This window comes from Pholcus phalangioides, unplaced genomic scaffold, assembly GCF_987345545.1.
Source record: "Pholcus phalangioides strain wild (caught in Gottingen) unplaced genomic scaffold, Ppha-v1.0 ptg000017l_1, whole genome shotgun sequence".
Lineage (NCBI taxonomy): Eukaryota > Metazoa > Arthropoda > Arachnida > Araneae > Pholcidae > Pholcus > Pholcus phalangioides.
This window is the reverse complement of record NW_028301610.1, coordinates 36,809,228-36,824,566: the sequence shown is the minus strand read 5'-3', so window position 1 is coordinate 36,824,566 and position 15,339 is coordinate 36,809,228. Positions and strand designations below refer to the sequence as shown.

The window sequence follows — 15,339 nt, the reverse complement described above, 5'->3', positions numbered from 1 at the left end:
ATTTCAGAAATGAAGTGTAATAATTGAATATTTGTACAGTTTGTAGTAGGGTTGGTTTTTTAAAAAAAACCAAATAAAAGTTGCCTAAATATAATTTTTTTCCTTGAAAAATATCATATTGGTTCATTATTAGCCAAAATGTTTCATTTTTACCCCATTTTATATCCTTGGGGTACATTCTGATGGTATATCTTTAAATGACAAACAAGATTTTATAAGTGGTTTTTTTTCAAAAAGTCTCATAAAAGTGGCCAGAATATATATATATTTTTCATATGAAGTATCTTAGTTATATAAAGTTATATACAAAAGCCAAAATTTCTCATTCTTACAACATTTTCTAACCTTTGGCTACATTCTGATGCTCTACCTTTAGCAAATTAATGAATAAGGATTGCATCACACATCTAAAAGTAGTGGTGTATTATCTCACAGGGTTTCTTTTTCCCTTCACAAAGAAGCAGCTACAGTAGTGACATTATCATGCTAGGGGCAGGTGGTCCTATAATCCAATGAAGACATCAGCTGTCCTTAAAGGACAAAGACCAGTGTACTAGTAGTTACATTACCTCACATACATTTTCATTTTCTTTCCCATAAGAAGTAGCACATCTCCTACTGTAACTGTACATCTCCCAGTCTTAATATTCAATAGTTGTTTTTTTTATACTTTCACACACACACTGTTAAGCCCAGTTAATCAAGGTTCTACTGTATAGTAGTAACAGATTTATGAACAATAATCAGCTATATACAGGGTGATTATAATTTAAGTTTTGATTCTCCAAAACTATACAATAAGTACTGATCAGAATGACTTGAAAATTTGCATGGATACTCCTGAAGCAATGGAAGTTTCTTTCGCAAAAAAAAAAAAGTGCAAAATGTGCAAGTAGATGATGCTGTACTTGACAAGCAGTATAATCTATTTTGTGCAACCACATCATTTCGGCACTTCCACAGCATCAGTGTGTGGATAGAACTTCTATTAAGATGCACATTGCAATACCAGCAAAGCAGCTGCTGAAGACCCATTTCGACAGGATGCACCTTAACCCTTGCAACTTCTGGCTGTGGGGGTACCTCAAAATGTGTTATGAACAGTGGTCAGATTGCAATCTCCAGCGCATCCCCCTATATGTTAGAAGTTCCTCAGGAATATTAATGGGGGGGGGGGGGCGCGTTTGGTTTAATAAAGGTAAATTGCAAGCACATCTACATCATGACCATGACATACTCTGATCTGTTGTTGCAACAAGAATTTTTGCTTGCCTTTTATCCCTTCACTTCATAGCCAGAACACGGTGGACAACATATTTAACATTTCTTGAGTAAGTTGTAGTTATATTTTCAATTACTTTGGTTTTTTTTTGTGATGTTTCCATGAATTATGAAATCGTGCAATGCTATAATTAAGTTATCATTTTGCCGTGACTGGCTATCGTTTCCATTCTGCAAGCGAATTTCCCAAGTGTTTGATGATGTCATTAATTTTACATTTTTAAGTATTTTTTCCCCTTTATCAAATAAAATTGAATTTTTTCAAGAATATTCATGTCAATTTTCAAGTCATTCTGACAATCGTTCTTTTTTACAGTGTTTTGAAACCAGAACCTTAGTTATAATCACCCTGTATATCGTAAATCATTGCTAATTAATCTGCATTATTTGTGCTTCATTAAATGCATTATATTCACCTAATTTTTATTATAGTTTTTGCAAAATAGCTTCATAATTAAGCATACTGAAAGTAACTGGAGAAAAATCTTTATATATTATATGATTAATAATAACATTAAAAGAATTTTGAAACACACAGTAATCCATTGAGTTAAGCAAAAAATAATTAAATTGCAAAAGTTGGTTTTTGTTAAAATGTAATAAATATTTATTGATTAATTAGCATGGGAATAGTGTTAATTACATTAATAAACATTTTGTTTTAGTTAATTATTGGAAGTTTGAATGATTTTTCAGAAATTTCATTGTTTTTAATGTTAATACTATTTAAAACAAAAAAACCGGTTTAAACAAAAAAAACCCAGTTTTTTGGTTTTTTTACCAACCCTGGTTTGTAGGCCTGTTGCTCTCTGTGGCAAGACTTTTTAACAGGGTGATTGGCTTGCATTCAAATGTGGGGAACCACAGAAAACCAACTTCAGCCGACCACCACTGTGAAGCCCTGGGCTTTGAACCTGTTACTATGACCACTCCATCACCACAGTGGCTGGCCAAAGCACTATACCGCTCATGGATATCTCATTTTGGCATTCCAACTGCCATCACCACCAATTAGGGACGACAATTTGAATCATGCCTTTTCCAATTCCTCGCCATGCTATTAGACATTAAACATATGCACATAATTATAACGTTATTATTTTCTACATTATAGCTTATTATTAAAGTTGAAAGTGAAAGCTTAATGTTTCTACAGAGATAATCTTTCACCATTGAGACACATGTGTAGACTGGTCGCATAACCGTTTCTTCTTTTTTATCACCTATTGCCCGCCCATGCGTTTTTACACACAGGGCATCTTCAGTCAGCAATTGGTGGGCCACCGCAGTACCCCGCTCCAGAAACAGGATGTTACGGAAAGCCGAAGCTTTTTGTTCCCCAAGAACTCAATTCATGCAATCGTGTTTTCCTCTGGCATGATACAGTTCGAGCCCCACTATGACCACCATAAAATGAACCATTTCCAGTTGTGGACAGAAATGATAAGACTTTCAAAATCCATAAAAAATGGTAAAGACATCGTGTCTCTATTGATGGGGTCAAGTCTGCCTTTCTTCTACATGACAGACCTGCAGAAGCAAGAGACAACCTAAAGACAGCACAGCCATCATTGATTCAATCAACTACCAGGTCTGGCTGCCACATTCAGTTGCCGGCTCGCTTTCAAGAACCTTGTTTCTAGGGGCAGGGTACTGCGGTGGCCCACCAATTGACAAATGAAGATGTGTCATTGCAGCGTATACAAGCTACTGTCCCATGATTCTCAGATACATGCTAAGTCAACAGGCAATATTAATAGCAACAAAGGCAAGTTTGAAGTCAAAACATTTATTTAACACAGTTAGTTTTAATACAATTACATTTTAGTATTCAATTATCATTGATTAAGTTAACTCTGATTTTATTTTGAGATTACATGTTACCAAATTCTCGTGAATAAACTAGAGTGATCTCACCCATTCAGCTGTAGATAATTCACTCTTTCAGCAAGGCATTCCCATGTCCACAAGCAGGGCTGGTCTTAGACTTAGTGGTGTCCGATGCAAAAACAGTAGTCAGTGCCCCCCCCCCCAGGTGCAGATCCAGAGTGATGTGTCAGAGGATGTAATTTTTGCTTGTCCGGAGCGTTTCCGCCGTTACTGTCCAGTAAAATACGGGACAGATTCATTCTACCATATTATCAGACTCTTGGTGTGGTGATCATACCCATCGCTCCCTCCTTTTGGTTGGATATTAAGGTACGAAGAAGTCGTAAAAGCTGTCTTCCTAGAGTGGGTCTACTGCTATTTAACTTGTAAAGAAGCATAAAAACCCAACTTGTTTGATTTAATTAAGAGATTTAAAAACATTAGAAAAACAAAACATCACGCATTTATACAAGATACGCATCACAAAAGATCTATCTTCTTCACACTTATTTTAATTTAATTTTTTTTGTAAAATTCGTGCAGTGCACGCATCACGTATGGGCTAAACTGATAATAAAAGTGGTCAAATGAATGTGATATTTCCATATGATTTCTTTCATATGTATAAAACTGTCTCTCATGAACATTTTAAATTATCCCTTTCAGACCCAGTATTAAGAAATGGAAGGGGCAGGGAAACACGAGCTAAAGCACTGGGCCCTGTGCTTTAGGTGCAGGCCCGTAACTATTTTGAGACAACTTGGGTGGTGCCCGAGCCAAATGGAGGGGCGCTTGTAACTCCTCCTTTTTCTCAGCATAACCATTTCAAGGAGACTCCAAGAAAAGACTGCCCCCGAGAAAGCACGCTATGGCCCTGGGGAAGGGGCAGGGCCACATTATGAGCATCATGGGCCCCTGGGCCAAGCAGTTTTTCTGAGGCCCTACCTAGTAAATTCTAGAAAATTTTAACTAGATCTCCTTTTCGTGAGGCCCCTCTACTCTTGAGGTTGCTGGGCTGTGCCTGGGTGGGCCCATACATTAAGACGGCACTGGGAAGAGGTTGTTTTTCTCTGTGTAGAATTTTTTTTTAACCTCAGGGACTTCGACTTCAATCTCAACGATAACGCACAATTCTTGAAGTTTGGGCTGAACATCCCCAAGTTTAAAAAAAAAGAATATTTAGAGTGAAAAAAAACAACCCGCACGTTTGTGCATACAGGGTCTAAAAGGATTATGCATAATCACTGGTAAAAGTGATAAATGTTGCAAAATTTATCAAACTTACCGAGACGGTTAGTGATTATGCTTTACTAATTCAACGCATTTACCATAACATACATTTAATTCTATATTTCATCCCCCAGCTTAAAAAAACCTTATTTCAAATATACAAAGATGCATATCCGAAATTTCTCTTATTCGAATGGATTTGCCACGAGGGGGGAAACTTGGGGGGTCTGGTTCCCCCTGAAATGTAAGAAAATGACTGAAAAAGGGAAAAAGATGGCCAAATCTATTGTTCTATCACTTTGCCCGCTCCCCCCGAACAAAATTTCTGGCTACGGGCCTGTTATACATTTACACATTATTGTTTTTTTAGATTTGAACAGAATGGCCCAACTCCACTTGAAAAGCCATAAAAAACAGGGGAAACAACAATCGTTTTACATGCCTATCTTCTGACTCAACAGGCATAGCTGTGTCCAGCTTCCTATAGTTCTAAATCAATGATTATCAACCTCCTCCACTTTTGAAAGAAAGAAAACTTTTACTGTCAACTTCTTCACTTGTACAGAGCAAACTGTTCTGAAAAAGGAGTTTGATCTATAGTTATGCAAAGCTCAGCTAATCAAACTTCCAACTATTCTTTCTACATCGCCTTTTAATGGCAACAAAAGACCACTCAATCTGCTCCTGGAAAATCTCATATTTCTCTCTTTTCCTAAAACATGGTCATAAAAATCACTATCGTTCCCGAACTTCTTTTTTTTTATTTCGCGGTGCCAATCCAAATTTTTCCAATATGTTTCCCAAATGTTTTCCACTGTGCCTCAAATCGTAATGCATAAGCTTACCTTAGTACAGGCAGCTAGATTGATTTAGTTCACAAAATGATTTGTATTCCCCCAAATTATATATAACAATAGAAAAATTGCATGTTTTAATAAACTAGGAACACTATTTAATTAATAAATCTATTTGGTGAGACGTATCATTGCTCTTCCATCTAGAACCTTACCAAGGTGCAAAACAATGTAGTGAAGCATATTTTAGAGCAACGATCCCAATGGAATAAAGCAATATATATTTTGCACCTCAAACTTTTTACTTAGTCTCAAAAACAGAATTAGGGGGGGGGGGGTCATGATTGTGGAATCTGGTTTACAAAGCTGTTTAAAAAAAAAATCAAATTGAATTTTCAACATATGTTTCTCATTAGTTTCTTGAAAGGGAAAAGATGTCTTTTTAGAGTCCAGTTGTATCTACACCTTACCAAGGCATCCTAGACAGTATCTCTGTCTAGGAGCCTCATAGGAGGCTTTACTCACCGGGTATCTGGAACAAGATCCATGAAACTCTGAAAAGTTGTTCAGTTGTGTATGCACGGTTTATTACAATTTTCAAGTCCAGACACACATACGTTGCACTCAGGAGCGGCTCGAGACAAAATTTCTAACCGCGCAGGAGCTATTTTTGGGCCCCCTGACCTCCCCCATTTAAAAAAAATCGGTTGTTTCAATCACTTTGTTTTGATGCATTCAAAAGAACAGAGATATTTTATGTAATAACATATCATGTCGAATTTTTTTGCCCTCTTACCTTGAATTTGACGCTCCTCCTAGAGCAGGCAGAAATCATTTTCCCATTTGTTTACCTCAGACTCGACATCCCTTATATAGAGAGGGCACAAATAAGTTTTCCTAATTATTATTATTTTTGAGTTTCCACTTCGGATATGACGTCCCTCCTAAAGCAGGCAGAAATCATTTTATGTAATTTCTTCCACCCTTTTATGTCGGATTTGGTGCTCCTACTAGGGGAGAGGACAGAAATCATTTCCCCTAACTTTTTTTCACCCTTTCTACATCAGACTTACGCCCCTCCTACAGCGGCACAAATACTTTTTCCTAATTTTTTCCTAACTAATTTTCCTAATTAATTTAACTAATAGGAAAGTCTGGTGAGTTGAGAGACTGGCAGTGATCGAAGGTGCCAAAGTGCATGGGTTTTCTCATGTGAGCACATTTTTGTTTCTCTTCGTGTGACGGGTAGGAAAGAGGTCCAAGTGCAGGATCCCTATAATGTCAGCAAATCATAGGTTTTAATTCATTTATATTTTTTTAATATCTATTCAATATTTTTTTTCCAATTCTGTACTGTGCTGGCGATTCGATTCTGTGTTTTTAATACAATTAATACAAGTCGGGAAAAAAGAGGCATAAAGGCCTTTTTCTGGCTCAAAATCTTTCCCACATGAGAAGACACCTTCAATTCCTGTAATACTCCCCACAACACAGGAAAACACTTTTGCTCTTGTCAATACAAAAATTGGGTGACCGAGAGCGATTCCTCTCATTATTTTTATTTTTGACAGCACAACAAAAGAGAAAGAAATTGCATCTCTCCCCCCCCCCCAAAATCTCCTTCAGGGGTAAATGAAAAGAGCTAAAGAGAGAGAGTAATTTTATCTCACCAAAATTGCTATGTACGGTACATATATAGGCGCACTGCCCATCGATTTTTTTGTTTTGGAAAAATAACTGTAATATTATATAGACTCAAACCTCCAATTTTTTTTCTCATCTCGGTCATTTTTTGTGTATATGTTATAGTTATTTTTTTTAAATACATATCTTAAAGATATTTTTCTAGTAATGTATATCTATATATTTTTTAACATGTTTTGGCGCCCCTTCGCGTTTGGCACCCAGTGCAATTGCACCAGTCACACTGCCCTAAGACTGCCCCTGTCCACAAGGGCTATGATGACAATCGGTATCCAAAACACTCAAGTGAAACGAAAATTCCCAGTCACCCAATAATGTTCAGGAACACAATAGAATATGGAGAACACCATCAGTCACTGAAGAATTAGTCAAATGCACTGGATCATATTCAACGATCGCACACGAAGGTGATCATCAACATATGATGTCAGGCCCGGAGAAGCATCACAGTCTACCACTTTATAAGACTTATATGTAGCAACACCTTAAATGATCATTTTGTAGATCACCCAATCTTCCCACGAACTATTTCAAAAAACTTGACTAGAACACATAATAAATTTTAATGAAGTGACTAGGAAAACATAATTAGGAACAACTACCCGGACCAGCCGGAGTAGCTTGACTGCACAAAGAAAGTATTTCCACATCTTTAGTACTCGATAAACAACAACAATTAGTTGTTAGTAGGGATGAGCAGCCCATCTTCTACGATGAGAGAATGCGAGAAGGAATGCAATCGTTCAGGTTTCTCCAAGTCTATTTATACTTGCTGAGAACTGGTTTTTTCTCAGTCCAATCGGAGAACTTGTTATCTCCAAGGCACAAAGAAAACTATGAGATCATTCAACCTGTTTTAGATATTGTAACAATAATTATTTCGAGTATTACTGTTTTTTGGATGACAACGGTTCAAACAAGATGAAGGAAGTTGTCTGGACTTCCCCACGATGTCAACAGGACTATTATGGGTGAGATCAAACAATTATCAGCACCAAAGGAAGTCTGCCTTCTGCTAGTGGACAAGGTATTTTACATAATATAATTAGTTACATCATTTCTATTTTGGAAAATATGCAACATAATATAATTAATTAATTATGATCCTTAACAACTCAACCGGGTTTGGGTTTTCTCCTGGGAGTATAACATAGTGTTAGTTGAACTAGGGGGTTAATGGTGGTGACACATGGGTGGAGATACGGGGGGGGGGGGCCCATGCATCAAAGGTGAAGTCGACTGATCTAATGCATATATGTATAGATGAATCGACGACAGCAGCATCATCATCTTGCACCCCCCAGCAATAATGGCCGTGCCCCCCCCCCAGACTTCCAAGTCTATCTCCGCCTATGTGGTGACACGACAATGGTACTACTGGAATGCGGAGTCTAAGGGGCGATACTGAATATACAGTGTGCAAAAACGTGTGGGTGCACGATAGGTGATAAAAAAGAAGAAACTGTTACACGACCAGTCTACACATATGTCTCAATGGTGAAGGATTATCTCCGTACGAACTGCATCTAAGTTTGGTTGTAAGCTTTCACTCTTTCAACTTTAGTAATAAGCTATAAGTATGGATAATAGTAATGTTATAATTATGTGTAATTCTTAAATGTTAATAAATATAAGATTACGATTATCATCGACCAACACTCATCTTTACTATGCTCTATTCAAACTGTGTATTTTACAAAAAAAATACCTATATATTGTCCAAACTAATTCAGTAGAAAATTATTTTACAGTCATATATTAAGTATTTATTCTTTGTATCACATAGTCACTTTAAACATTAAATGCAATGAATGTGTGCAATTTCAATGGGAATTTTTATATTGAAAAGCAATATTTGAGGTCTTTGACAGTTTTTAACAAAGGTTTTTCAATGGGGGTTTTTGACATAACAGTTTAAACCAAGATCTAAACCTTCAAAAACTGTCAGGAACCTGCAATCCTTGATTGTAACTACACAAGGAGAGATTATGACTCTTCATAAAAATCTGAGAGAGCTAGGAATATCAAAGGCTACATGAAACCACAGAAAATAACGAAACGTGTGTTTTGAGTGACTCGAGTAAAATATACATCAAGAATAATTAAAGTGATTTATATACACAGTTGGCACTCTGTATTAGCGGATTTTTTCGCAGTTTTTATATTCACGGTTTTAGTACTCATGGTCGCTTTCCAAGTTTTCTATAGAAAACACTATTACAGTGCTAACTCTTGTATCATAACAAAGTATAAATTGTACATGTTGAATAAACATTTTAAAATCCCCTCCTATATAGGTTTTTCTAGCTCTTATGGGAATGTTTTTAAAAAACTGTTATTTAAATGTTTGCAAAAGTGAAAAACTTGAAGGAAAGTATTGCCAATGGTTAGCTTCATTGCTGTTTCTCCATTATCAAGGCATCAAAGAATGTAGAGTCAAATATTTCAAAGAAAAAGAACTTTAAATTTGATCAGCCTTGCTGTAGCTACACCTGCTACTACATAGACCTGGATCCACATGTCTGGCACATAGAAAGTGCTGATTTTTTGTGGATGCTATAAAAAAGGCATGCAAGTTATGTAATACATAACTAATGGCCCTCGCCAAGTTATGTAATACATAACTTGGGTACTAAAACTGTCATTATTAAACCTGGAAATCTGCGAGCATTGAAGGGGGAAGAATAATTGACATCTTCCAGTATTTTGTATTAACAATAAAAAAGCTTAGACAATGGAAACACTATTCCTGGATTGGTTTAAACAGTGTTTTGTTCCAGATGTCAGAAGGCACCTTGACAGTAACAAAAAACAACAAAGTTCTTTGTATAAGCTACTAGATAATGCCCCTGAACACCATGGTGTTTATATTTTATGTAACTTCTAACTTTATATACCTTCTAACACAACATATAACATTCAGCTGCTTGATCGGTGGTTATACGAACATATGGCTATCGCCCCCAAAGCAGAATGTTTTTCATTGTTCTGCAATGACTCTTCTGCTAACTGGAAATGTTCTGCCATAAAAATTCTTATAATAGTGTTTTCTACATTTTCCTTGAAATTCTTCTAGATTGTTCTGCAGTAGCACTGATTGTCTGCAATGTATGTCACAGATTTTGTCATATTCTGCTTTGGGGCTATCACTATGGTGATTGTACAGGCGATAGAAAAAGAATTAAATGTAAGACATGTCCTACAGTAATAGATTAATTTCACAAATGCCATTAGCACCATTGCTTGAGCGTAAGCCAATACAGTGGCTCCCCATAGGAGGGGTGAATTTCCACAAGTATGCATAGTGAAGGGCCAGGAGGCTAATGGCCACCTCCACCCTCCTGCATATGCCAATAATAAATTTTTTTCACTGAATGGGGGGGGGAATCAACCAAGCCCGGGATTTGGGGGAGTCAGGGCGGGCAGGGCCGGACCCCCCGGCTTTTGAAAATACGCTAAAAATGGTATATATATATATATATATATATATATATATATGTGTGTACATTGAGTACATGTTGTTTGCCCCCCGCTCCCCCATTGACGTCTTAACGCATGGGCCCAGAGGCCTCAACAGAAGAGGGGCCTCGCAAAAATGAGATCCAGTTGAAATTTTCTAGGATTTACCAGGTAGGGCCTCCGAAAAACGACTTGGCCCGGGGGCCCATGATACTCTTAAGACGGTCCTGCCCTCCCCCTGGAAAAAGTCTCCTCTGGGAATCGAACCTAGTTCCCCTTGCATGCCGGGCAAGTAAACTAACCAGTACACCAGAGACACACTTTTCAATTCCTTATAACATGCATTAGTAGCGTGATGTGCTGAGTGGAGACATAGCAGCCTCCCTTAATATTAGGTTTAGCATTACATCCAGAAAATTCAATTTCTCAGTATATTTCAGATGAAAAAATGCCATCTCTTAATACAAAAATGTCAACTGGGACAAAAATAGTTGCAGTTAAGGGAGGCTGCTGTCTCCACTCAGCACTTCATACTACTAATGCGTGTTATATGGAATTGAAAAGTGTGTCTCTGGTGTACTGGTTAGCGCACTTGCCCGGTATGCAAGGGGATCCAGGTTCGATTCCCAGAGAAGACAAATCACTTTTCTTTTCAAATATTAGTTTCACCAAAACATCCAGAAAATTCAATTTCTCAGTATATTTCAGGCCGAAAAAATACTATCTCTTAATACAAAATTTTTTTTAATCCTGCGGATTATACAATGTTTTTCTTTCTTTCTTCAAATTTCGCATGCGGATCATGTGCCACAGCAGATGATACGTAGGAAAATATGGTAATAACTTTTCTTTGAAGGGAGAGTGAAATCGAAATTTCTTATGGGCATCTCTTTTCATCACCTCGTTGGGCATTTTGTCTGTTGTGGCATTTGTATTTGTATTTTATCATGTTCGTGAGCTGTTTTTTAAGCATTTTTTTTGAAAATTTACAAAAAAGTAAGTATCCGAAATATATAAAACTTTATACCAGCATATGATAGCACATACAATCAACAGCATGCATAAAAAATTTGAGATACATTAATGATTAAATAGTATTTTTAATGATATTTCTATTAGAGCATAGTTTGTCACCATGTTAAAATCATCAACTACCCTTAATGCAGTTGAACTTGGTTATAACAAACAGGGATGTATAATGAATTTCTACACATAACAACAAATTTTCAAGTCCCGTGAATTTAGTGTTACATATCAGCTGGTACAGATACAATGAAGTTTGTGTGTAATGAATAATTTTGCTATTTTTCAGAGTTGGTTATAAGCAGATCTGACTGTATTATATTTAGTCAATAGAAATATAATTTTTTAGCTTACTGATATAATTCCAGATAATGATTACACTACTGCTCAGAAAAACATTGATCTAAAGTTATTAAGAAAAATAAAACATTAAATTAAAGGAACATAAAGAACCTTTAATTACCAACAAAATTCAGTTTCAGGTTTTATTGCAGATATAAAACTACTCCTAAGTATACTCACTTAGCTGGTATTTTCGAATCATCATCTTCTTCTTGACTACTTTGATTGTTCGTTGATTTTTCGATAGCTTCCACCTCATTGTCAGATTCTTCATCAAGATTCTCTCTCTCTCCAGAATTATCTCCATCTCCATTGCGACTAGACTCATTAGCTAAATTATATATGTTTCCAATATTATTAAAAATAATACTAATTTGAAACTTGAAATGTTGAACAAGGAAAAAACACTATGAATCTGCATATTAAATGTCAAAACTGCATTAGACAAAAGAAAATATATTAAAATCAATGTGAAAAGCCCTCAATTTATGTGCACTAAAAATTAGTATAATAATGCTCTAAAAATGTCATAATAAGTATGATATAGGTGTTCCTCATTTTATGCAATTAACTGGTTTTCCAAAATGATCACATAAGATGAAACTGTGTAAAGTGAGTTGAATTCAGCCCAGTTATGAAAGAGATACAGGTATTTTTTTCACAGAAGAAAAAAAAACAATAACTGCCAAATGGGAAACAAATTTTTTTTGTGAATAAATTAATGTAATTACTCAAAATTATATAAACTCATCTCACAAATTCACTCTTGATGAAGAATTGGTTTTGGCATGAGTAGATCTCTGTAGATTTTTGAAGTGAAACATCTTTAGCCAGGGAAGTGAATTTTTGTGAAGGAAAGGAAATACTTCTTTGAAATGCTATTTTGGATTTGGTTCTTACTAGTTCTGAGGATCTTGTTGAACATGTTTTAGTGGGGGACATATTTTCTTCCAGTGATCACAGTGTCGTCAGTTTTCACTGTAACTTTTCTTTGGGTAAGGTTGATAACAAAAGACTGGTTCCTTGTTTTCGGAGAACTAACTTTGATGTTTTGAGAGGAAGGTTAGCGGAAGTTTTCAAAGACCGTTTGGAATCAGTCGGGGTGCTAAGTCAATGGGAAGAATTTAGTACGGAGCTGTCCTGTGTTTTGCACAACGTCATACCCTTTGTTCGAAAAAAAAATGTGTTTGTACATCATCTCACCCTCTATGGTTCACAGATAGCATGCGCAACCTTTATCTTGAAAAGAAAGGAGCATTCAGTGAGTATGAAAGTAGACAAGGTTGCATATCATTGTTTACTGATAAAAGAAGAGCGCTGAAGAAAGTGATAAGGGATAGTAACCGACCATAAAAATCTACCTTCTCTTTTCAATAAATATGTTATTTAATATTATCATTATTTGCTATTCTTTTTCGAAATCTAAATTTTGTTGTTCCAAGATTCAAAACATTCTGCAAATGAATATTGTCAATGACAGATAAATCACCAGTAAAAATGTATTAACAATCTTTGTCAATAAAAGGTTTATAAGTACTTTCGTTGCAAAAACAATTTTTATTAACAACTAACTGTTACTCGCATGGTTTTATTAATCTGAGAATTACTTGACAATGATTCCTCCATATAATGTTTACCCACTCATGACCTCTTGGGGATCGAATTTTCAGAAATTCCATCTTAGTGCGTCTATACATTATAGAATATAATACTGACCAAATTGTATATTTATAGCTTCCACGGTTTTGGCTTGGCCATGATTGCCTCATATAATCTTTGAACCATCTTATGATGCTCTCGGAGGTTGAAATTCGAAAAGTCCCTGCTTAGTGAGTCTTTACATCCTAAAATAAAACTACTGACTAAATTTAATATTTATAGCTTCAGCAGTTTTGGCTCAGCGATGACTTCCCCATATAACCTTAAAGCCCCTTTATGACCCTTTTAGGAGTAAAATGTCAAAATACCCATTTTTAGTGAGTCTTTGCATCATGAAATGGAACTACTTGAACTTCAGAAAACCCTTTCTCCGTAAGTCTTTACGTCACAAAATAAAAATAAATGGCCCAATTTCATATTCTTAGCTCTAGTGGTTTTGGCTCTGTGATGATGAATCAGTGAATTAGTCAGTCAGGACATGTCATTTTATTTATATATAGAATTGCCAACTGCTATGGTTTGTACGAAGTGTCTACATTTGAAGTTATTAAACTACAGAGTTACAGAAAGAACCCTGGATATCACAGAAGAAATTTTTATACATTCCATAAATGGAAATATACACAAGAAGACTAGTAAATCTGTTAGAAAAACTTTTTTCTGCTAGTTTTTTTTTTCAGGAGAAAAATGGCAGAAAAGTTTCCCCACACAATCATGCTGCTTTTTACCCTAAGAATTAAGAAAAATGATGTCACAGGATAGCTGTTTCGGGATTATAGTAGAGAGCGAAAAAAATTTCCAGCTGACATTCATGCCTACTTGTTATACAGCTGTTTTTCCTTCCTTGTACCATGGGCTTGATGGGGGGGGGGGGAAGAGGTTGTAACAGTATATGGGCTGGTCACTCCTGAAGCCTTCTAGCAGGATGAGAGCAAGTGTCTTAATTTATTGTTAAAAACAGCTACTTGAAACATTTAACTCTTCTATGGGGAGGGTGCTTTCCTGAGAACAATTTGCCCCCACAATGGTCTACATGAAAGTACTCTGATGGTTCATCATGGGGGCGGGCGGGTAATAAATACATACAATGTGGAGGGCTTTTGTGCTTTTTTTCCCTCCACCCATGCACCAAGTTGCAACTGCAGCCACTGTTCAAGATCCAGAGGCCCTGCCCAAATCTCTCTGGTGTGCTCAAGGGGCAGGTTGGGGGAGGCTCTTGGGGGTAATACATATATAGGTCTAACTTTTGCTCCTTTTTATCCTACACCCACACAACAACTGTACAAGATCCTAGAGGAGGAGGAGGAATGCAAGTTCTTCTGATGTACTGATGCCTTAGAATGCTTTGCCCTATATCATCATAACTTATTATTACCTTCAGATTAAAAGGGGCTCAGCAAATCCCTCAAGAGCAACAGGTAGAGTACTAAGGGAGAGGGGGGATGTTGTTGGATAACACCATGTCATGGGGGCATCAGCATCAATAGAACACCAGTTCTCTCCTGACATTTTTAATAGCGTTAAAATGAATTAGTGCTGGGTCAAGATTGGCAACTTAAAATATCCTGATAGATGCCAGAGATGGCATTGACGCGTTATAACGAGTCAAATACCCGGAATTTCGGAAAAGGACGTGTAAAAATTATGTTCTTTCCTAGTTCTAAGAAGAAAAAAGTAGAGAGATAAACCTCCCCAACTTTTTTCCCATCCTTTTTTTTTTCTTCTTTTTACCGTGTATCATGATCGCGTGACCTTGAAAAACTGGTTTTACTACTTTGTACACTACTGTATTGATATACACGCGAGTTGTTGAAGAATAAAGCCGGATTTTCCTAGGAGCAGGTTTCCTGTGCTGCGCGCAACGTAATTCGCCTAGCGCGACACGCCGTCCACTCACCGATAAGAAAAGCAGCATGACTGTTTTCCTACAGAGCGCAATACGCCTCACGACAGCGCTTTACGTCGGGCGTGATTGGCC

At 36.6% G+C, this 15,339-nt stretch overlaps 1 protein-coding gene across 2 annotated transcripts in view; it reads right to left on the bottom strand.

Moving 5' to 3' along the window:
* The window catches only part of LOC149072969 (serine/threonine-protein kinase D3-like), a 234,427-nt gene that overhangs the window by 108,212 nt on the left and 110,876 nt on the right, over nucleotides 1-15,339 (bottom strand). For both annotated transcript variants that reach the window (XM_089246375.1, XM_089246376.1), the window contains exon 8: nucleotides 11,883-12,033. In XM_089246375.1, the coding sequence (XP_089102501.1) occupies nucleotides 11,883-12,033 (151 nt within the window). The remainder of the gene's footprint in view (nucleotides 1-11,882; nucleotides 12,034-15,339) is intronic.